Source organism: Drosophila tropicalis, unplaced genomic scaffold (genome assembly GCF_018151085.1).
Source record: "Drosophila tropicalis isolate 14030-0801.00 unplaced genomic scaffold, ASM1815108v1 contig_463, whole genome shotgun sequence".
NCBI classification, from domain to species: Eukaryota; Metazoa; Arthropoda; class Insecta; order Diptera; family Drosophilidae; genus Drosophila; species Drosophila tropicalis.
The window spans coordinates 4,187,131-4,211,979 of NW_027172929.1; the positions used below are offsets into that span (position 1 = coordinate 4,187,131).

General features: G+C 38.6%; 1 protein-coding gene across 1 annotated transcript in view; it reads left to right on the forward strand.

Moving 5' to 3' along the window:
* olf413 (DBH like monooxygenase olf413) overlaps positions 1-24,849 on the forward strand; it is a 150,344-nt gene that overhangs the window by 106,887 nt on the left and 18,608 nt on the right. Inside the window, 4 exon segments of the mRNA XM_068286832.1 lie at positions 15,516-15,794; positions 16,489-16,674; positions 17,753-17,948; positions 24,372-24,541. Of these exon segments, the coding sequence (XP_068142933.1) occupies positions 15,516-15,794; positions 16,489-16,674; positions 17,753-17,948; positions 24,372-24,541 (831 nt within the window).

Here is a 24,849-nt window from a genome sequence, read left to right on the forward strand (position 1 = left end):
GCCTTTTAACTTTGCTTTTCATTTTGTCTTTTATGCAAAAAAAAAAAAAAGAGAAATAAAATCCTCCGAAATGCGAAAAATCAGAAAATTGAAACGACTCACTTAATGGCATTTTATGGTTTATGCGCATTTTATTATTACGAGCTGAATTTCCCCGCTTTCTTACCCTTTCTACATCAAATCAAATAAACGCAAAGGGCATATTTGTCCTGGCAAGAAGTTTGCAATGTACCCAAAAATCTAATCGGAAACTTCTCTCCTTAGTCACTTAACTTAACTGCCCAATTGATGCCCCTTTCCTTTAAAACTTATGTACTTGGAAAGGGTATAGAGACTGAAGCATAGTCATGGATGGGACTTTTAGGTCGTTACTTCAGGTTTCGTTTTCTGCATTTGGTGGGTGACCAACGGAGGACAACTGACGTCACCCTGTGTCTCTGTCCGTCTGTCTGTCTGGCTTTCAGTTTTCTCTGACTGTCTGGCTGTCTCTTTTCAATTTCTTTTTTTTTTTTTTGGCCAAATTGGTAATTTCGTTATTAGTCACGCTCTTTGCGCTTCATTAATGTTCATTACACACAAATGAACCCACATCGATTGATATTTTTCATCGTCTGTAATTTTTATATTGTGGTTGACGTTTTTGCGGTTTGAAATGCCACCCCTCCCCCACACCCCGTCAACCGTCAACCACCCTCGCTCCCTTAGACAACCGCAGTCGGTTTTTCTCGTCTCTTTTCTTTTTTTTTTTTTTGCTGTATTTTATTTTATTTATTTATTTATAAAGCCAACGAAAAGTAGCAAAAAAAGAACATGAGCAACAAGAAGAGGAAAAGAGAGAGAGAGAGAGGGAGGGAAAAAGAAGGGTTGCATGCTGCTGCTGCTCGCATGGCCAATTTCCTGGCTGATACAATTAATTATAAAAATAAATATATATATACACACACATATATATTTATAGGTAGATTTACACATACATACATACATATTTATGGAAAAAACTTTGAACTTTATTCTTTCGCCCTTCATACGCATTTTTAGCTAATGCGTCACATATGCCAAGGGTTGAACACAGGAAGCAGGAAAAATGGAAAAAAATACACGAAAAAATTTAGAACGAAAATTTATTGACGCAACTTTAGTTACGGTTAATTGAACACTGCCAACTTGAAAGGTCCTGAGGCGGTGAAGGGTGGCATAAAAAATTCCTCGAATCCTGGCAAGTTATTTAAAATAGGAGTTTTTTTTCCCCACCATTTTTAACACCCTAAAAGAAAACGTTCAACGGCTATGCCAGAAGCTGCTAATCAAATTAAAACTCAATTGAAAACTAAAACCAAAAACTTGATTAGCCTCAAAACAAATGATGAGCTCCTAGAAAATGACTTTAGACAATGTTAGATGGTAAGTGAAAATCAGTTAGGGTATCCCATAGTCGATGCCATAGAGTTGCCTATGGGTTTTGGCTTTGGTATTATCATAAGCTTAGATAGAATAGGATATTTTTTGTATATTAAAAATGCAGGCAATGTTTAAGTTTATTTTGCCTTACTTTTCTTTTGCGCCTTTTTTTGTTTGTTCGTTCTGCATTGGACTCAGCGGGGAGTGAGGGAAATTTTGAAGGGGTCAGACGAGAGGCAAAGGGGTTGATTATGCCACTTGAGCGGCTTAGGAAAAACCATACGTTCGGCTTCACTGCACTTTGAAGTGGCCTGAAAAACTTTGATTAAAATCGAATTACAGCAACAAGAACAACAACAAAAAGGGGATAAATAAGCAGGCAAGCAAGAACAAACCATATGGAATGCGTATCTAACAACATTTGCGATTAACCTCATCAGGCAATTGTATAGAAATAAAAGTTCAATATAAATAGATAGAAATATATAATTCAATTGTTTATCAACTGTCTCTCTGTGTGTGTGTGTGTGTGTGTGTTGTAAAGGCGTCCCGTATTTAACCATCTGCATTTGTAATGAATGTCTTTCAATTTATTTGATCAAAAACAATGCGATAGAAACGCGACAGAGAAGAAGCGTTAATTAAATTTCTTTCTCTCTGTTTCAGTCCTCTATCCACTGAATTGCCCCAAACGCCCACTGGCTAATCATTAAAATCTTTTATAGACGCACAAATTTTCAAACCCAAAAAAAACTTTTTCATTCTCAAAAATAGTCTGCTCATAAAATCTTACACAAAATTGTCATTAAACACGAAGCCCTTCCCTCACTCCCTTTACTCCTTTACTTTGTTACTTCAGACATCCTTCATTGCATCCATCAACCAAATAAGAAACGGTTACGTAGAGTGGGTAGGGTGGGGGAGAAGAAATAACCGAAACTCTTCAGTTTCCTGGAATTAAAAGACGTCTTTGGATTACCCCAGACAAAAGGGGGGGAGCAAGGGAGAGAGTCATATTATCATTATCAAGTTCATTTACAATGGTCAGCCTTGTATGTGAAGTATACATACCAACAAAAAAGGGGGCGGCGTTAGCCTTCTTTCTCCCTCCCCTCTACGTCTTCTTTCAATTACTGGGTAATGAAAACTTTTTGAGTGCCTTTTCAATAAAATGTTCGAATGTTCAAAATGAAATGAAGACATTTCCATCTTCTATTCAACATTAAAATTAATGTGCCAAAAACTTTGATTTGCAAAGAAGAAGAAGAAGAAATAATTGAGTAATTATAATTTATAATTTTATCATTCGCTTTTGGCTACAAATTACACCAACATAATGGCACAACAACAACAACAACAACATGCTTAGAAAAAAAAAAACAAAATGGGCGTAAATTAGAACAAATAATATGGACAAAAAAAAAGTTGAAACAACAACAACAAAAAATTACCCAGAATCTCATTTAAAATGCAAATTTCTGCTTCTTCTTCTAAGCACAACAAGTGACAATTAACACTAATTGTCATTATAATAATTTCATATTTGTTGTTGTTGTTGTTGTTGTTGCTGTTTCTGTTGCTGTTGCTGTAGTTGTTGTGGTAATTGTTTAAACTTGCCACGGCATTTTGCTGTCTGGCAATTTAAAATGCAAAAAAAAAAAAAAAAAAAATGAAGTTGAAAATAATTTCACAGCAAAAAAAAAAAAAACTTTGTCCGTGTGAACTTTGAGTTCGAAGCAGAAATATTGCTTTTAATATAATTTATGTAGTAGCGGTCGAGGAGTCGGGGAGTCGGGGAAGTAGTTCTGTAATGGAATTATATGCCTTACCCCCAAGCCCCAGCAACAAGGAGGGATGGGGGGTAGGCTACCCTTGTCCCCCTTTTCTTTTTTTTTTTTTTGGAACACATGGCGCTACAATTTTTGCTATGTGTTTATTATTTTAACACGAAACTTGCACTCGAGAGTTGGAAATGGAGTTTTGGTGAGGAGTTTTCGAGAGTCAGCCATACGAGGAGTAGAAACTAATGGGGTGGTGGTAAGGGGGGTCTCCTTGTAAACAGTAATTTTGCCCATTAATGGGCTCTTGGTCCCTGTGTTCCTCTTCAACTGCCAGCAACATGGAACCTCATAATAACTTTCAACATACACATTCACTTGCATATAAATAGTAATTGTTGTTATTGTTGGTGTTGTTGCTGTTGTTGTTGTTGTTGTTATTGTTCTTGTTGCAAATAAAGAGCAGAAAAAATGAACAAAAAGGCAACAAGTCAAGTCGACAGTAATTTTCAACACTTACAAGGAGGGTTTACTAGATGTAGATATATGTATATACATATATGTATATGTATGTATGTATGTGTATGTACATATGTGTATAATGTAAACCAAGAGAACAACGGAATAGCCATTGCAATTTCCTTATAATAATAATATGAAGTTCTTGCAAACAATTTCAATTCACTTTCTTATCATTTGTCTTTTGTATCAGAAAATTCAACAAGACTTAGAGAGAGGGAGTGAGAGAGAGACAGAGCTAAAAAGAGATCCTAAAGATTTTTAGTATCTTTTTTTTAATAATTAAAACTTTTCAAATACTAATTAAACCTTTTGGAATTGGAAGGAATAACAAAATTTGTGATAAAGGAGTTTTGATTATGGCCAAAAAAATAGAGTTCTTGCATAAAAAGATCTATTATTATAATAATGGCATTATAATTTTTTTTCATTTTTGATTCCCGTTTTAGGTGAAATTCTTTGTTGGAATACTTTTTGCCATCATCTATATTGTGTCCCCTTTTTTTTTCTTCTTAAGTCTCGAGTTTTGTGCAGAAATCCGTGTGCCATAAACATGAACACCAAAACACTCACTCACAGACATACACACACGCACACAAATGCACATACACTTAGACATCTCACTTGCCATATTCCCCAGGCCTTGGGTAACCGGTTTTGTCGGTCCGTTCGTCCAGACCCTCTCTTTACGGGTCACATATGTGTGCAGTTTGTCACGACATAAGCTCGAAATTGTACAAGAAATGAGTATAGGGGACTTGAATTGTAACATAGGGTAAGAAAACGAAGGCGTGGCAAAAGGCGAATTCGCGTCACAGCAAAACGCAAAAACCAAACCAAAGCACTGACTTTTATAATGAATTATTAGTGGAGAAAGCAGCATTGGGATGATGATGATGGTGCCTGAGGTGGTGCCTGCTGTTTGGGTGGGAACGGGGGACGAGAAGGGGGTTGTGGAGTTGTGTAGGTACTAGTGCCTTCGGGTGATGGTCATGGTGACTGGCGGAGGAGGTGCTGGTGGTTAGTGGTACCATTTGGGGGTAGACGAAAGTGGAGTGCTGTTTGCTGCCTTGTGTGGTGTTTGCGGGCCTTGCGGTTACTGCTTGGCACTTAAAAATTTAATAGTGGTGCAGCAAATGCAAAAAAAAAAAAAAAGAAAGAAAAGCAAAACCCCAAGCACACACACACACACACACACTCAAAAAATAAAAATACTAAAAGAAAAAATAAAACTTCCAAATGAATCCGAAAAAGAACAAGCCTGAAAAATTTAAATTGTTTTAAAGTCCATATAAGAGTAAAGTGCCTCCCAAAAAATAAAAACTAAAGAAAATTAGGGGGCAGTTGGGGTAAAAGAATTACAAGAGGTTGGCATTTCACAAAATGAAAGCCAAGAGGTTGGCGTTTGGGCTTTTGGTTGGTTGGCTGACTGAGCTGAATGGTTGGCTTAGTCCTTAACCCCTTTTAAGTGCTTAATCCAACCATTAGCACTGACCGAATGCCATTTTATACCGAATGCAGGAAGCGCTAACAAGCTTCAAGTGGCCAAATTTGGCCAAAAACATTTTTACCTCCACCACTTTTCCCTCACTCACTCAAACCAAAAGTGCTACATAAATTTATTCAATTAACATTTAACCAAAAAGTTGTAAAGCAATCTGAATAAATAGTACTTATTTTTTCAAAATTTTTACTTAGTTTCAAAATTAAATTGATCAAAGTTGAAGAAATTGTTATTTTTTTTTGAAATGAAGTTTTCGTTTCAACTTGAATTCGAATTGTTGACCGAAGGCAGCGGGTGAAGTTCTTTAATTTGGTTTGTGTTCTTGTTCTTTTAACATTTCAAACGGCGTGTGTGTGTGAGTGTGAGTCTTCAATCAATATGGTTTTTCTTTTTATGTTGTATTTTGTGCGAAAGGAACCAGTCATGCAAACTGACGTATTTTCTTATCAATAGACTTTGCTAATTGCTAACCCCAAAGCTCCTTCTCTGGCGAAAATCGTTAAAACGTTATTTCTTTTTTTTTTTCAATTGCAAAAACAAACAGAAAATCCGCTTTATCATACCGTTTAATGTTGATTGCTTTGAAGCAGTGAAAGAAGCGAAAAGAGTGGCATAGCGGGCAAACTCAAAAAAGTATGCTATGAAATGTATATGGCAAACTGCTTAAAAGCCGCTTTCACAAACACACAACACAGCACAGCAGAACGAACATACACCACACCACAGCACACACACACACACACACACACAGGCACGTACTCATAAAAACCTAGACCACTCTCAACTGCAGCCAAACAAAAATTGCGCATAATTCCCGCTAAAAGTTTCGACTTTCCTTTCACCCTTTTATCCGGCACTTCCCCCGTCACCGTCCCCACTCTTCCCTGTGTCGCCTGCTGCCACTTCTCCTAACTTCTCTAAATGTTTCCACTCTCCTTTCGATCGTCCACGCCGTCGCCGGCGTCATCATCATCATCTTCATCATCCTTCTCATCCTCAGCCTCATGCGCGCATCGTCATCGTCGTATATTTGTCAAGCAAATGGAATAACCGTTTGCAATTGCAACAACGTCAAAGCCAAACAAAAATGTTATTTGCCGCTTTGCCCAAAAATCAAGTACACAACCAAACAGACGGACAGATGGACATACACGGCGGACGGGCTATAACCGGGCACCAACCGACTGAGTGAGAATGTGGATACGGATTTCTCTGACATGGACTGCTGAGAGGGTGGACGAAAAAGTGGTCGCCAATATATGGTGAACTGCTGTTGCTTTTGCTATTCCTGTTGATGCGATGCTGTTGTTTAGAGTGTGTGACTGTGTGTGTGTGTGTGTATGTAGAATGGCAATACCAGGAAGAAGGAGTGGGTGAGTTTGAAAATCGCGTTGCTGCCAGTAGGTTGGACTTGGAATAGTCGCTATATTAAAGTTAAAACCAGCATTGTCCCTTTTTACACACACGCACACACACACACATTCACACAGTTGAGTTGTGAGTTTCGTTTCGGCTGGCAATTCAAATGAAAATGCCAGCTACTATTCCACTATGTATGTAGTATTATGAGGGGGACGAGTAGAGTAATTTCAAATAGAGATTCGTTCGTTTGAAATTCAAAATTTTTAATTTTGACAAAAAAAAAAACGAAAAAAGTACTCAACTAGCCTTAACTTGGTTAATTTGTAGTTACTATGGAGAGTTACTATCCATATATGTATGCTAATTTATTTAAAGGAATAAATATATTTCCATTGTCTAAACATATGTATTTAATTGTGGCTAACTTTCAATTGAAAAGAAATTTAAGCTTCCTTCCTTGCACCCATTTAGCTGTTCTCTGCTTTTCTCTGTTTCGAATTTCTGTTTGCATGCGGAAAAGCATTTTCTTTTTGTTCTTGGTTAAGCCGTTCTTTGCGGTTGTCTACTTTTCCATCGTTCTATTTCCACGCTCTTTCTTGTCATTTCAGACCCATAAGTAGTGAGAAAACCATTAGAACTTTCTTGTCCATTATCTTCGGATAATCGATTGGCAGAATTTTTTTCATGTTGCCTACCGTATTAGAACATTTTCTGATAGGTTTACTAGTCTGATATGATCCTAAGCCACCTTTAATTGCCACACAGCAATGTGAACCGCTCAAAAACGGAAAAGCTGAAAATGGCTAAAAACAATTCCCCACTTGCTCCTCCCCTTGCTTCCCCCAGAAAAACAAGAGAAAAAAAAAACCTAAAGTGTATGCACTTTTTCTCCCTTTGCAATCAAAATTTTCCCTCTTGTTGCGCTTTATTTTTCGGGCAGTGATTTTCGCGTTTTGCGCTCAGGAATTTTCTGAGCTGTGAGAATGTGTGTGTGTGTGTGTGCTGTGCTGGTTTTGGTGTACTGTAGTGGCAGTAGCAAAAGTGCATGTGAGACGTGCACACGCCAAAAAAACCAAAGCAAAAGGCAAACCTAAACGCAATGGGAAACGTTTGTTTTAATGCCCTAAAGCGACAAATATTGGGAAAGCAACAGCAGCAGGAGCAGCACTACAACTGAGTTGGCCAAAACCAAAAACAAAAACAAAAAAAAAGGGTCGAACTGCAATACTAAACTCCAGCACGGGGGGTCTTAACAGTCAAAGTAATGCAATGACAAACAAAGCAACTGAGTTGGGTAAGCGGAGTTTTGGCCAGGTTTTTACACATTTCAGCCCATTTTTCAGTTCGAGTTTTCACGAGTTATTTTCCCGCTCTCATCTTTTTTGGCTTTTTTTGGGGGGCGGGGGTTTTTTTTTTTTGTTGTTTGTTACCCATAAATAACGAGCCGAGTTGAGAGTTGAGTTGCCTTTCAACGAATTGCGACCACTTGCTGTTGTTGTTTTTGGTTTTTTATCCTTTTTTTTTTTTTTTTTTTTTTTTGTTGGCCTGTCAAATGCAACAGGGTTGAAAATCTGCGCCCGTCTTTACAGAGAGAGGAGGAGGAGCAAGAAGAACAAAGTAATTAAAGTGACACAGCCAAAAAAAAAAAAACGAATGAAAATGAAGAAAGGGGAGCAAACACGTTAGGGAGAAATAGAAAAGCAGTGTATAAAAACCGCAAACTATATAGAAAAAGACACAGAGAGTGAGAGAAAGACTGACACAGAGAGAGAAAGAGAGAGCGCGAAAGGGAGTAACCATACCCGCCTTCTCTTTCTCTTTTGGAGTTTCGAAACGATGCAAAAAACCAATTTGTTTATAAAAATATTAGACCACATACTGGGAAATGCCCGTCTGGATGGCATAAAGTATGCAATAGTTTCCTGACCTGTGTTAGTTATTTTATTATATTATTTATGGTCAAATGGTGCAACATTTTCCAGTTCCAGTTCTCTCTATGCTCCCCCCCCTTCAAAACAAAACTCGGTTAGTAAATTCATTTCAAGTCAAAAGGATTGGAGACGAGGTTTCCCCTCTTTCTATATATGTATGTATATGCATTTTTTTTCTGATGTAAGCAAAATACCGCGCTAGTGACCAAACCAACCGCAAAGTCCGAACAACTAAGACACACACACACACACACACACCCAAAGTAACCACAAAAAAGTGGTCAGTTGGCCAAAAACTAAACGAAATGTAATAAAGCAACGGATATGCCAGTTACTGGCTCAGAGCAAGCACCAGAAAGTAGTCGGCCCCAAGGTGGGTGGATGGATGGATGGAATAAGGGGCAAAGAGAGAGGGGAAGGGGAAGGGGACCAGTTGATGGTAGTAGAGTTCCCTGTTGCAGTCGGTTAGAGAGATAGGATAACCTGAGAACACAATAAATGAATATGAATTAGGTAACAAGGAAAATATAAAATGGACTAAAAGCTACAGAATGAAGACTTTACCAAAATGGAAATTGTTGGAAAAACAAAAAACAACCAAAATAAAAACAAAATACCAACTAACTCTAAAAATATATATGTTGTATAAAAGTTGCTTTATATGTGACACTGGGACAAGCAAAAAATTGAACATTAAATGCCAGTTAAAGTCTAGTTAAAGATAGTTTTAGAAAATAAACTCAATTAAAATCGATTTGAGATGAAAAAGCACTCAAGAAGTCATAAGAAATATACAAATTTCGATGGCTAATTACATGAAATTTAAATACAAATTTTCCGTTTCGATGCCTTTCAGTCGAGAACTTGCAATAAATTATCGATTTTATAAAGATCTGTTGCCATTGTTTGCTCTTCTTTAATAATTCAATATGTAATGTATGTGTGGAACGTTTTCTGAATCCAACATTTAAACTTGAAGTTCAAAATGAGTTTAATTTACAAAATATACAAATAGTTTCTGTCATGTCGAAATACACAACCAAAACCTAATTCAAGAACATTAATTTCGTTCACAATTTAAACAACATTTTCATTAAGAGCACCTGGACGGACAGGCACACACACACACACACTCATAGCGTTATGCAGGGCAAAGAAAACCTCATTAGATTTGTTAATTTAAATGCAATTGCCAAAAGCACTTGCACCTTGAGCCCATAAATAAATCAAATTAATGTCAATTGCAACAAAAACAATGGAAATTGCATACTACAATGCCCATATACATACATATATACATATACATATATACGTAAATATATATACTATAGACGTTATACTATATATTTTATGGTCAAAAGAAATCTAAAGCCATAGACATTTAGTTAAAATTACTCAATCTAAATGAAACAAAAATCATTAAGCCACTTAAGAGGAGACAAAAAACGATTAGAAGAGACAACAGTTGATAGAGATAGAAAGAGAGAAACATTGAATTTTCGGCCTGATTTCTTCCACCTGACTTTATGTGTGTGTCTCCTCTCTGTGTATGTGTGTGTTTAGAAGGATCTCCAGCTGTGTTTGTGTGTGTGTGTGTGTGTGCATATGAGAAGAGCCTGTCAACAATGCGACAGCATTCCTCTGGTTGGTCTCTCCCTCTCTCTCACTCTGTATGGCCAACTGGGCAATCAGAGATTCTGACATGGCAATTAGAGTATAAGCGAATAAGAGACGGTAAGGACGTTGGGTCACTGGTTTAGTGGGCTGAGTCGGGGATTCGGGTGTGGCAGATAGCAAAATGTTGCATATTAGTTATTGAAATCAGCTGTCAGAAAGTTTCAACATTGCAAAAATCCCATTGACGATTCAAACAAGTTAGACACACTGCAGCAAAAATTTTGTGTGTTTTTTTGGCAAGCTAGGAAAAGTCGAAAATTTCTTTACGATTTCAAATCAATTTTAAAGCATGGCATCCATACTTTTTATGTTTGTGTTTTTTTTTTTTGTATTGCTTTTGGCTCTCAGTGCATTATCCCCAAAGACAGATACAGTCAAAAATGGCCGACGTGACCATAGTAACCTGAGTACTCTGCTCCGCAAACACACACAGACACGCAGAATGTGAGAGCGAGAAGAGTCAGAGGGAAATCCATGTATGAAGCGTTTCTGGGGAACGCTTGATTTGATTGCAACTTTACTTTGGTCTGGTCTGGTCTGGTCTAGTCCGGTTGAAAGGAACTCAAGAGGAGCACAGCCAGAGAGAGACAGAGCCAACGAGTTTTGAGCTCAGCTGCTGTTGCTGAAAGTTTTCAACAAAGCTGCCATGGCTTTTATTGTTATAGTACATACTTTGGCAGTATTCTCCTCCCTCCCTACGCCACTTGTTCTTCTTCTCCTTCAAGGCAAAAGTGTGAATTTATGTAAATGCATGTGAGTGTGTGTGTGTGTGTGTGTGTGTGAGTTTGTGTCTTTTGTGCATTTGTTTGTTCTGTTTATAATTCAATTGTAAATGCATTTCAATTACGTGCACATTAAACAAGCACACGGACCAAGTTTTTGGCTTGAGACCAGCTGCAAGCAGCAGTTGGGAGCACAAAACCTGAAACAGGACTTGACCATTAGCCAACTCTTAGCAGCAACATCAGCAGCAGCCACGCTTTGCAATTTAAGGACAATTGGCCCATTATTAAAACGCGTTGAAATGGCAAAATGCAATTGCCCACTTTGGAAAACAAAGATGCTGAAAGGATAATAGAGTAGAAACGTTAGGGGAATAACAATAACATTAACAACTACATGAAATGGGGGCCAACCTGCAAGGTGGCGCAATGTGCAATGGCCAGAAGGTGTAACATTCGCAAAAGGGCAATTGTTGTTGGCCAAACAGCAACTGCAACTGCAATATAGGTTAAAACCGTATAAACCAAGCCACTTTTGTGAGAGAGCAGAAATTCATTGGATTGGAAAGGTATTAATTAGCAAGTTCAAATTGTTTTTAGTAGGCACTGTATGTGCAATGGTTAATAATAATTGAAATAAATTAGAACATCTTTAAGTTGAAGTTACAGATTTTACATATTTAATTCAAGTACTTTCTAGTTAGTATTTAAATAGTTTTGATTAGTTTTCATGTATACAGGGATTGCAAAAGGAATTCTAGACAAAAGATTTCGCAATGCTACTTGCAATTCCAATTATCGCATTTATGCCAAGACTAAAAGTGCTTAATTGAATGCGGTCAGTTCGTAAAATGGATCCTTTTGTCCACACTCAGAAAGAGAGGCAAAGAGGGAGGGACGTAGAGAAAGGTTAAACGTCCAACGCTTTTCGAGTGCCAAGCCAAGCGTCCCAACGTCGTCCTCCTCCGTGCGTTCCATTCGTTTGCTGCGCTGTCAGCTTGCTTGTTCTATGGGTATTGCAAACCCTCGCAAGTTTTTTGGGCCGTAACCGAGGCTCTCTAATGAGTCCAAGTCTGAATTTGTCCTCTTCTCCGCTATGCCGCATTTACAATTAGCCCGTCAGCAGAGAGAGAGAGCCAGGTTTTCTTTGTGGAGGAGAAAACCCCAAAACTGCAAGCAACAGTCAGTAAAGTGTAACCTGTACAACCATTTCCAGTTGTTGACCACACACACACACACACACACACTGCTGAGCCTCCATCTCAGACTCGGACTCGCACTCGGATTGTGTTGTCCTTATACCACAGGACATACACACACACACCTTGCCACCATAGTTGTCCTCGTCATCGTCTTTGGCAATTAAGCCTTGACCGACCCGTTGACCACAGCAAATGACCGCAGCCAGTTTGCTTTCATTAATTTTTGGTTGTAATCCTTGCTGAAGCTTTTCATTTCATTTTAGTTTTCTCCGGTACTCTCTGCTGCTTTACGCCCCCTTTCCCCTCTTGCTGCCTACTCTTAAACCACTCCCTGCTTCGCCATCTTCATCTCCAGCTCCTCCTCATGTTGAGTCGTGCGTGTGCATAGTTCGGTGCACGCTTTTTCACACTTTTGTTATAACGCCAAACAAAAAGGGTTTGGCTTAGGGTATGATGAGTTAATGGTTAACAAGGTTCACATTTAATACACTCGATTAAGTCCCAAAGCCAGATGTAGCCCGTTACTAACTGAAAACTCACATGAAATTATTGTTTAGTCATTGATTTGCCATTTTTATTCCAAATTTTCTTTAGAAATTAAGAAAATTTCTACTCGTTGTGTCCTGGTATGTTTAAAGCAATCTACCATATATAGGTACTAAGTGGATCCAATTAAACTTATTTGTGAATAGTTTTATTAACAAAAATTGCTCAATAAGATGGATTTCTTCACTGGAGGAGCTTCGTTAGTTCAACTTTGGCCACTTGATTAGTTTCGGAAGATCTTCCACAATTGAACTTGGATAGCAGATCTTCCATAATTGAACTTTGAATAGTTTGATAGTAAATTTTCGAGGTCATTTGTATAGCCTATATTACCCTATACATTTTGGCCGTCATTCATTTAGCCTACAGCTTGTTTTTTCTACTGACTGACTGTTGAGTTTTTTGCCACAGTGGTCATGTTTTTACATCTGGGCCATGTCCAAGCCCGCAACGTTAATGACTTTTGTGCTGCGCCTGTCGCACGGCAAATGTTTTAAAACTGTTGTTGTTGTTGTTGCTATTGTTGTTGTTGTTGTTATTGTGGGTAGTCCGGAGTCGGAACGGTTAGCAAGCGCCCGCAGTGTTTGTCAGTGGACTACCACCGACTCCGGCTGGCAGTCAGGCAGGAAGGCAGAGGCAGTCGACTCATTTGTACAGGTTCAGTTCATTTTTTTTTTTTTTTTTTGTTTTATCCAACGAACCAACCAACCTAACAGACTTTCGGGGGAAAGGGAATTGTTAATTAAAGTATTGTCTCCTCGTTCGCGCTGGCAAAATGAACAAAGTAGACAAGGACTCTAGCAGGTCCTGCTGTTGCTGCTGATGCTGTTGCCTGGGCCCCCGTCAATTGTCGAACATGGTACTCTACAGTTCCACTTAACAGCTACAATGGGCACTTTGCCACAATGAATTCAAATGGATGCCCTGCCGTTGGTTCATTTTTTTACCCCGCCCCCCCGTTTTTTTCGTCAATGTCCTCCTTCTGCTGCTGCTGCTTCTCCTTGCTTTCCTTTTTGTTGATGAACCCTTCTACTCCTGGCCACCAAAGTGCTACATGTGTTGCTGTTGTTGTTGTTGTTGCTGGCGCTTCACACACACACACACACACACACACACACACATATGGCCATGACATGAACACAATGACAGCTGACTGTTGGCTTTCCCCAAAAGCCCCCGGAGGCGTACAGTCAAGTACAAACACAAAGCGAGAGAGCGAGCAAGCGAGACAAACCGACAGGCAGACAGACAAATAGACAGACGAACGGGTCCTATAGTCAGTCAGAACGATAGAGCGAGAGAGAGATTGGACACTTTGTCGTCTATCCGGTTTGGCCACAACGCGTCGTGATTCTTTAATGAAAGCTTTAATTTCGGGGTTTTGCCAATTAAAAACTACGTGGCAAATGAAAAATACATACATAATACAACGAGGAGGCGAAAACTCGGCCCCCAACTCAAACCGACACGGCTCTGGTTTTTGTAACCCTATAGGGAATTGGCTGTTGCAAAAAGGAGCAAAAAAAAAAAAAAAAAGAACAAAAATAAAATACTAGAAGAAATGTGAGTATGTGCGGGGGTTGTGGGTTGGGCAGTCAGACAAATGTTGTTCGCCTCCACTTGAAGTGTAAATTGCTTTGCCCAAAGATGCAATTGGGTAAAAGGTTGAGAGGGTGAAACGTAAAGGACATACATACATATGTGCAGAATGAAAGTGCAATGGTTTGCTTTGGTTTGGTTTGGTTTCGTTTCGGTTTTTTTTTTACCTTTTTTTTTTTGTGCTTTGTACGGTGCAAATGTAAAAAGTACAGTCCCGCACAACAAGGGAATACTAAATGAAAGTTCGACAACGTTGCTTAATGGCTTAGAAGCCAAGGCAATTCACATAAGTGCTACTAGCCAACAGTAGCAGCAGATTAATTAAGTGAAAAACTACTAAAACGAATTGCACAAAAAACGTAAATGCAATCAAAAAACAACAAATGCATTATACATATATAGAATTTGCTTTTTACTTTGATTAAGAAAACGAAAAGGTTTTTCAATCGACCATGAAGTTCAATGAAGTTAACTTGATTAAGTCTCTCGTTCAGGCTATCCGCATCAATCAATCTCTCAAATTGTCTATATAAACTTAATCATGACTGAAATGTGGCAACAACATTGTTGTTTCTGTCTGTCTGTCTGTCTGTGTGTCTGTCTATCCTTGTTTGTCTTTTATTTTGCTGATTTTTTTTTGTGTCCTGCGAGTTTGTCTCGGGCCATTACACGGCCATTTACAAACGCACAACTTGCAACTTGCAACTTGCGAGTGCTGCTGCTGCCTGCAGCTGACCAAACATCACCCATTCCATCGACATTCGACTATATGCGCCCACAGGCGACTTCCTGTTCCTTCCTGCTGCAAGCGGCATGCTCGCTTCGTTTTTTTTTTTTTTTGTTTTCTTCTCTTCTCTTACTTAATTTAGCAAGCGTGTCCAGGAGCAGGTAGCAACCAGACAGTACATCCGTGTACACGTCAGCAGCGACATTATTGCTCCAGCTGCGACTCCGACTCCACCTCCACCTCCGCCTCCATCTGCAAGTTGGAGTTCGAGTCCGGTTACTGCTTGCTTGTTCACTGGTTTGCTTGTTTTTGTTGCTGCTTGCCAGGCGACGCCATTATAACGCCATTTTGACCTCATGTAGACCAACCACCCAACCATTCGCTTCGCCCTCTTTTCCCCCAGCCGTAGCCGCTGACCACCTTTGGCAACTAATTTTTTACACATTTTTCAACTCTCCGTGAGTATGTGTGTCTCCCTCCTTCATTATCCTTGTTTTATCGTTTTCTTTTTACTCACTCTTTCTCTCTTTTGGGTTTCTTTTTTTTGCAGAACGACACGATGCGCTTGCTGTACATGTATCACGCACAGGATCCACCACACGGCTCGGTGCGTCCGGGCACCCTACCAGATCCGGTGCGCGCCTTTCGTCCCTATCGACCCATGGTCTTGATGCAACGGGCCCAGCTGCAATTGCCATCGCATGATGAACGCGTTCGAGTGCTAGAGCTACGCAATGAGGATGTTGAGCTGCCTGGCGGCGATGCGCCGCTCTTTTGGTGCAAAATGTTCAAACTGGAGGATATCAATCGCAAGCATCATCTTATACGGGTAAGGAATCAAATGAAATGAAATGCACTGAAATGGAGACGAGCTCAAATTTAAGGACACATTCTTTTGAAAATGAAATAAAATTATGTAAATGTAAATTGAACTTGGCCAAAAACTGACAACGTGCCTGCTTAACGAACAAATGAAATCAATTTAAAGTGAAATTTGGCAACACTAACAATTCAATTTTCGTATGCCATGGCATGCCATGCCATGCCTTTTGGCTGCCAAATTTTACTATTAACCCATTTCACAAGACATTTATTGGCCATTGTCTTTGCTTTTGCTTGTAAACTTCATCTTCATTCCACTCCTCGCTTACACTTTCTGCTGCATCTCTTTGCTAAACGTTATTAAATACAATGCATAATTAAGGCCAAGTGCAATCGCGTTGGCATGCGATTTCGCTCGCTTTTGGCCGAGATGGCTACCCCAAACCAACCCAACCGAACCCAACCCGATCCAAGCCAACTCTAGCCTGGTCTGGCATTGTATGCCATGGCATCGCATGGCCTGTCCGGGCCTGGCCTGTCACTGTCTCCGCTTGTCTCCTTGGCCTCCTCGGCATAACCAAATTGAAATATTAAAAATTTATCTCCCGTCTCTCTTTCTCAACTCACATATATACATATATACATATATACACATATATCTGACTATCTCTGTGCTTCATTTTCTTTTCATGGCCTGGCAGTACGAACCGATTTATGATTCATCGTCCAGTGTGCATTACTTGCAGCACATAACGCTACACGAGTGCCAGGGCTCGCATTCGGAACTGGAGGAGATGGCACGCGAACAGGGACGCCAATGTATGGGTGCACGATCCATACCGTTGGCATGCAATGCCATTGTTGCCTCATGGTCGCGGGGCAGCGAGGTAAGCATCGACCAAGAGAGACCACGAGAACACAGAATCTCAACAAACCACCCACTCGACCCACACCAACAATTCAAGCACCGAACCCATCTTCGTCATAGCCATAAGCATGCAATATTAATTTAACCTTCGCAAATGCTTCCTTTCAGCACAAAGAAATAAGTAAGGGAAAACGAGCAGAGATATATACATATAAGTATATGTATACACACATACATATATATAGATTGCATTAAACCCAAATTGAATATACCCTAGGTTTTTCCCACAAAACAAAAACGAAGTATATGAATACAACAATTAAAGTGATGAACTTCTTGAACTTAGCCGTCGGAAAATAGACCATCTAAGATAAAAATAACCATTCTTAAAGTCCTTTTTCGTAGTCCTTCATGGTTTTCATCCAATTTTAAATACAAGAAAGGTGCTAAAGAAAAACTAAGCTAAAATGAAATACAAGAAAAATCTTACTAAAATAATAACAAAGAATATAACTCAAAGCTTTTAGAATCATACAAAAGAGTTAGCAAAGAAAACACCTATAAACGGTTTCGTCTTACCAAAGGCCACGATCGTCTTTCAGGATCGATCTTCACAGAGAGAGAGTTAGTCTCATAGAGAAAGAGAAATGATTATTTAAGCAAATCAAAGGGTATCCATGAAAACTGAACAGGCCTTGGAAGTTTTTTGCCCTGTGACCCTTTTATTGCTTCAGCCTTTTGGTTTTTTTGTTTTAGTAGGTCTCTGCATGCTTTTCATAATTTCATCACAAGAGCGCGCCATAATGCAGTGGCATGTTTCGGCCGCCAGGGGCCGCTCTGCAATGCAATTGAATGGCAATGGACAGAGTAGGAAAGGAAAAGGATTGGTGCGGCTGGAGGATGGTGGAAGGTGGGATGAGGGACAAGAGAAGTTGCTGGCTGTGCATTTAAATTGCACATGGCCATGGCATCAACTTCCGTTCTCCACACACACACACACACACACACACACACACATATATATGAATATATATATATAAACAAACACAACACACTCAACGGTTTTTTGGTTTGTTTTTGTTTCTGGCTTTTTGCAGGGCTTTACATATCCCCATGAAGCTGGCTATCCAATCGAGTCGCGACAGGCCAAATATTATTTAATGGAGACCCATTATAACAATTTGAAGCCGGACTTTACCCAATTGCATGCGAGACAAATGGCGGATAATTCGGGTTTGAAAATCTACTTTACGCACGTGCTGCGACCAAATGATGCTGGCATATTGTCAATCGGTAAGTTTTTTGAGCGGGGGGGAAATGCCCATGCCATGTGGAAGGGCAGAGGGAAATCTAACTGCATAAATCCCCTCTGAATGATATGGCAAAAGTGAATAGAGTGAATAGAATGAAAGAGAGAGAGACAGGGAGAGCATGCGGTGGATACTGCAGCTGCTGTTGCTGCTGCCCTTTTGTATATTTTATGGCCAGGACTTTCTATATATGCAACTCATGTCATGCAATTTATGAGATTGCCAGAGTTAGGAGCCGCTAGAGCTAGAGCCGGAGATGGTGTTGCAGCAACGAATGTGAGCAAAGGATGAAGGACTAACCACATTTGGTGGCTAGTAAAACAAAAGCTTATGACTTTAGTCATCTGTGTCTATGTGTGGGTGAGTCGATGTCTGAGTTGCAACAACAAAAGGCGTCTGCTGACTCTATCTCTCTCATAAAACTTTCCACATACATACATGCATACATAGAAAAAAAGAAATTTTAATATCTGTCTGACTATGGCAATTCTGTCTGGTCGAAACAAAACGTTTACTTTCGTTTATTTTTTTCTCATTTTTTGTTGTGTTTTACTGTTGTTACTTTTAGAAAATTGCTAACAAATAGATTTTAATTTTAAATTGGACACGCATTCGAAATCAAAATGGTAAAATAGTCAAATACTTGGCATGTGTCTGAAAGTTTTTACCCGTAACACACACACACACACACACACACACACACTCTCTCTCAACTAAATAATTCAAATTTTTGTTTGTTGGTACGTAACCAAAAGGTTAGGCTTGGGGTAACGCCTTTAGTTCAATGGGGTTGCTGCTTTAACCCAGAAACTATTATAAAATGCAATGCGAGGGTTGTCAAAAAACTTAAAAAAAAGTCATTCAATCAAGTCATTTCCCAAACAGCTTAGAGTTAGTTTTAAAATAAAACCATTTCCATTTGGTCGAACAATAGTTGAATAAACTTTTTTATAAATATGAGATACCTACCTAGTTAGTCCTTAGAGATCCTCTCGCGTACAAGTAGTTTTTTTCTGTGTGTGTGTTTTTCCATGAAATTTCCACTTGTCTAGAGGAATTCATGGAATTACCCACAACGTATTTTCGCCCAACCCAAATCAAACCATTGACCCATCGAACGTCTCTCGGACCGAACAACGCGGTAATTTTCATGTCCCTGTACGCTAAGCGCCCTTTGAGTACTCCTCCCATTGGCCCCTCTCCCTGATCCTGTCTCTGTCTCTAGAGCACGAGGGAGGGGTCGACCAATTTCAACCACCAAAACCAAACCGAACCAAAAAAAAAAGAACCACCTGAAATGTTTCCTTTATTTTTTTCCTTTTTTTCTAAGGCACTTTACTTTGTATGCCTGCACACAGGATAACTAAAATACTAATTTCACTTTACAATTTATTTTTCTATTTCTTTCTTTTTGGTTTTTTGTGTTTGCTTTTGGCATTTGGTTCGGTTGGTTGTTATTTTTATTTGGTGGAGAGTCACGCAAACCAATATAACTTTGTTACAACCGCATAGAGACATGGCTAAGCGGCGACGGCGGCGGCGGCGGCGGCACAACAACCAAGGGGCCAAAAGGACGAACAATAGGGTGTGTGTGTGTGTGTGTGTGTATGGTGAAAAAGAAGTGAAAAGAACTTTTCCTTCTCGCTCTAGAGCGTTGAGTAGGTGTTGCCAAAACTTCCGGCGAGTATTACGAAAAATGAAACACAAGAGAAGTAGATTAATACATCTTGATACCCACCACAAGAAACAAGAAAAAGATGAAACGCAAAAGTAGAAGGAAAAGAAATACAATTTCCAAATGCGAATGACAGTCAGAAGTAGGCGGAGACGTGGGGGGAGTAGGCGATGAGGATTGGGTGGGCTTAGGTCCGTCGACTATACGGGCACGGGCACGGTTCTCCGAGCTCCATCTTTGGAGCCCCTCTCCTGCCAATTCCGCAATTCCACATTGCTATTGAAATATTTAATTGGAATTTAACGCATACCAAGTCAATAAATAAATGAAAAAAATATATATAAATACATATATAAATGTTGGCTACAATTTCTGTTGGCTCTGCCCGGCTATAAATTGAATTACGATTGGAAGCTAAAGCTCCAATGGTCTCCCATTCCATATGATGCGTAAGTAGCTGCAAAATTTCTGTAGTACCTTGCTGTTCCTGTCCTTATCTATCTATCTATCTATCTGGCTGTCTGTCTGTTTGTCCGTTTGTCTGTCTGTATCGCTCTCGTTCGTGCTTTCCCTCCATGCCGCTGTGCTGTTTCCTCTGTGCCTGACTTTGGTAAAAATTTAATTTCAATTTAATTGGTTATTGATATACATAGCCCTCGTGTGTATGCGAACGATGCTTTGATTAATGTTGCGGCTTGGTAAATTTTTATGGCACCTTGGAGATGAAAACGGAGTGCCAAAGAGGGAGCGAAAGGGAGCCGGATAAAATACGGGACAGCAAAGGAGATGGTGCAGAACAAAATGCTACGGGATTTGTGTGGGCAAAGAAAAACCAATGAGCATGGGAATTGATAAAAAAATATATATAGGTATATACATATATATATGTATATACATATAAGTAATAATAATCCACCAACAGCTTATCGGGGGAAAACCAAAGTTGAAGACAACAAGCTGATTGCAATTGATGTAGAATTTGAAGAGTAAAAGGTTCCCATTTACCATTTTTATAAAAACCTTTACAATCCTTTGGGATGTATAAATGAGCCAGTTTACTTAGGATCCTGTTATCCTTTTCTCTGATTTTGAAGAAAAGTCAACAGCATTTGATCGATGCCATTATTTTTTCATTAAAAATATATTTGGCAACATTTTCTAGGAAATTGCATAACTAGTTTAGAACACATAAATGTAATCATTCTTTAATGTCTTTCATTTGGACACGGCCTGTGAAAAGTTTTTCTCTGGGAAAAACTAAACCACACACATACATACACATACAGACACAGAGCCACATTTTGGTTGTTGAAATGTGATTTTGGGGCACAAAAATGCACTAGCTAATCGAATTGTTTTCTGAAAAACAATAAAAAGAAGAGAAAAGAAACAAACAGCAACAACACCAACAACAACTCTATGGAATATCTTTCTCTCTGTTTCGCATTGGATGCGCGTGTGACACAAATTGCCATTTAAAATAATTAGAAAAGTTGCCGCCATTTTTGCCGTGTGCGGCCGCTGCTGCCATTTCCATTGCTCTTGCTGCTTCTGCTGCCTGTCAACATGCAACTGCAACTGCAACTGCAATTGGCAAACCCTTGACACCGGTAACCCACTCCGTGGCATACATCCATGGACATACATACATATCAGCGTTAAATATCGATTTGAAAAATATGTAGTTATGAAATGTGAGTTTTGCGTTTTGGGCCAATTCAAATAGAAATTCCCTACCTCTAAATCTCAAATACATACATACATAGTTGCCTCCTCGTATACCATTCCATTCTCCCATCCTCATCCCTCAATGGTATAGCAACAATTTCGTCATCGTTGTGCTTCGCATGGCCAATATTGAATTTTGATTTAATGAATGGAAATTGGCAGCAAACGCAATGAGAGGAGAAATTGAAATACATACGAAAAATGTGTTATTGAAATCTAGTATGGAAAAAAAAGCAAATCAAAATGGAAATGAAAGCACAGAACTTAATGGATTTTCATTTGACGATTGGCAAAAGACAAATCTATTTATATATCCAACCATCGATCAACCTCTATCTACATATCTACCTTTCTATGTATTTATCTGTCTATCTATATTTACGGATTGAGCCAATACGAGTATATGTACATATATACATTTGATTTTAGAAGCAAGTTTTAGCTAAAAAATTTCTCGCCTTCAATTTGCAAACGAAATATATTTTTTGGTGTTATAAACGCGCATGAATTGTAATTTGAAATTTAATTAATGATTTTCTATTTCGTTTGTTTTTACGCAACGCCTGGCTCCCTAGCCACCATATAAAACCATATTGATTGATTTTGCCCGCGTGACATTAAAAAACAAAACAAAAAAGAGACACAAATAAGAAAAGCAAAAAGGGAGAGAAAAAAAAATTGAAAATGAAAATGAAACCAAAAAGAACAAATTTTTAAAGCTAACATGGCATAGTTAAAAATCGGTAATTGAAAATTGATGCCAACAACATGACACAACGAAAAACAAACCAAAAAGCAAGCATTCGTTTCAATATATGGAGAAAAAATTTAAATATACATATGTATATATATATATATATGTAGGTATATATTAATAATAGAAATAGTTAAAGTAAAAAACAAAAAACCTATGCAAATGTTGAAACAAAATGATGGCCCAGCGGCAATCTGTCTGCAAAAATTTCAATTCATTACCATAGCACAAAATGTTGTTCAATTTTCAAATATTCAAATTGATTTTTTATGCAAAAGGCATTTTTAAAGTTAATATTTTTAGATTAGTTTAGTTTAAGCCGCCTCTGCACGTTGCCCCCCAAATAAATGAAATATACACACACACATAAATACAAACATCTGTATGTATGTATGTATGTATGTATGTGGGTCAATAGTGGAAATTGAAAATGGTGGCAATGAAACTAATTGGTAGCTAATATGGGATTGTGAGGTATTTAATCAATATTGAACGCAGGTTTTATAATTGGTTTCCGTTTCAAAAGGTAAAATTACAACCATAAATAAATTAAAATTGAATCCCGACCATAAAAGTTAGAGAATTGAGCAAATCGACGACTTTGAATATACTCTCTTTGAAAAATTTGTATTAATTTTGGTGAAATCTCTCGGTGCATATAGAATATAGCCAGTTGCCATGCCCCATTCAAACTCACACGACTTCTTGAGGGTATTAAAAGATCGTTATTAATTTATCAATCAGAAAGCTTTTTTGTTTCTTTTAATTTTCCAATTCGTTTGCCTAAAAATGTGTAAAGAATAAAAAAATCAAATAATCATAGCATACTTTTCAGAGCATAAAACCAAAAAGAAAAAAATTCCAATTTAATTTTTCACCATAATCCGCACTTCATTTAAGCAGCTTTTCTTTTTACAACACCTCGCACACACACACTTGCAGACACGCACACACATACACACACACACACACACACACACATGCTAGTATAAGAGTATACCAAGAAATCAACGACGAAAAACTCAAGCATGACCGAGCTATAAATTTTCATTTCTCATTGCCTCACACCAAACAGCTATTCGTCCTTCTGCTGTCATTTCACCATGCAGAAAAAGGCTTTTAAAAAAAATGGTAAAATTGTAGCAATCGCGGATTTACAATAATAATAATACAACAACAAAAAAAAAAGAAGAAAAGAGAAGCTAAAAAAAAACGCGAGAAAAAGCAAGAAAATCAATTGCCAGCTGGGTACCTCCAGCAATGCCAAGTATTTCCCGCGAGTATTTTGATTGGCATACTCTCCAGTCCCCCCTTCCCAGCAAACCGCCCACGTCTCCAACCCCCCCGGATTGCCCCCCTCTCACACACCCAGCAAGCACAACAATTGAAATGCCAAACAGAAAAGAAGAAAGCGAAAAAAAAAAATGAAAAAAAATCACAAAAAATATGTAGCACATGAATTTCAAATATTTTTTTAACATGCCTGGCGACATGAGTTCCTAATTGAGTGTGGAGCAGAAGCCAGCAGAAGAAGAGCAAAAGCAGCAGGAGCGTTGCCGGTTCAATGCTATAGGGGGGAGGGGAAAATATTCCACAACATTTAACTAATTGAGCCCCCAGGAACGTGGGAGAAAGAGGCAAACAAAGTTGCCTAAAATGCATAATTTCATTTTTGATCCAAGAAAAAAAAAAATTTGTATATATATAAAAACGTATGAACGAAGAAAAATGCTTAATTGATATGGGTTTTTTTTTTTTTTTTTTTGGTGTATGAGATGGAGACTGAATGATGGCTGGTATGTAGTTGGCTGGTAGATGACGGTGCTATGGTTGGATGCATTGACAAAGTTGTTAAAACATCAAAAGCAGCAATTAAAATGTAATTACACGTTTTGCGACAAATCGAATTAAAAAATCAACGTTCAAAGTTAAATAGAGTGCCACAGCAGCGGCAGCGAGTGCTAAGAGGAATGATGATGAACGATGATAACGAGATTCATTCGCTGGTTGGCAAATTCCACCCATCACCCATTACATGACACACACACACACGTCTGTCTGTGTGTGTTAACCACTAGAGCTTTTAGCAAGCTCAACCCACTTCACTTACACATTCTCTCTATCTCTCTCTCTCTCTCTTTTATTGCTTCTATCTGCCCCTGTTCGGTTTTGTGTACTTCCTATTACTGTATCTCTTGAAACGTTAATTAAAAGCACTGTAAAACGATTTTTTGGTGTACATTTTACAGGCATGGATCCCAATTGGCGTCACATTATACCACCTGGCCAAAAGCGTGTGATTTCCGAGGGCCAATGCATTGAGGATTGTACAGGTTATGCATTCCCCCAACAAGGTATCAACATTTTTGCGGTCATGATGCGCACACATCAAATTGGCAAGGAGGTTAAGCTGCGGCAGGTAAGTGATAGAGAAACCATAAATTTCACTCACTTGTCAATGGCATTTAGCATCAAAAAATGACACCAAATGTTTGAAATTGGTAAAGACATGGCAAATTCAAACATTTTAGCCATTAAATTACATTAGGACTTTAAGCATAACTTATGCCAAAAGCTTAAGCAAATTCAAGTACTAAGATTCAATTGAGTTTCAGTTAAAGTTTTCAAGTTTATTTACACTTTGATTATATGAATTTTGCTCTGTTGCAAATGGCAACTAATGCTCTTGAAAGAATTGGAGCAAATTGTTATAAAAGTTGAGATTTA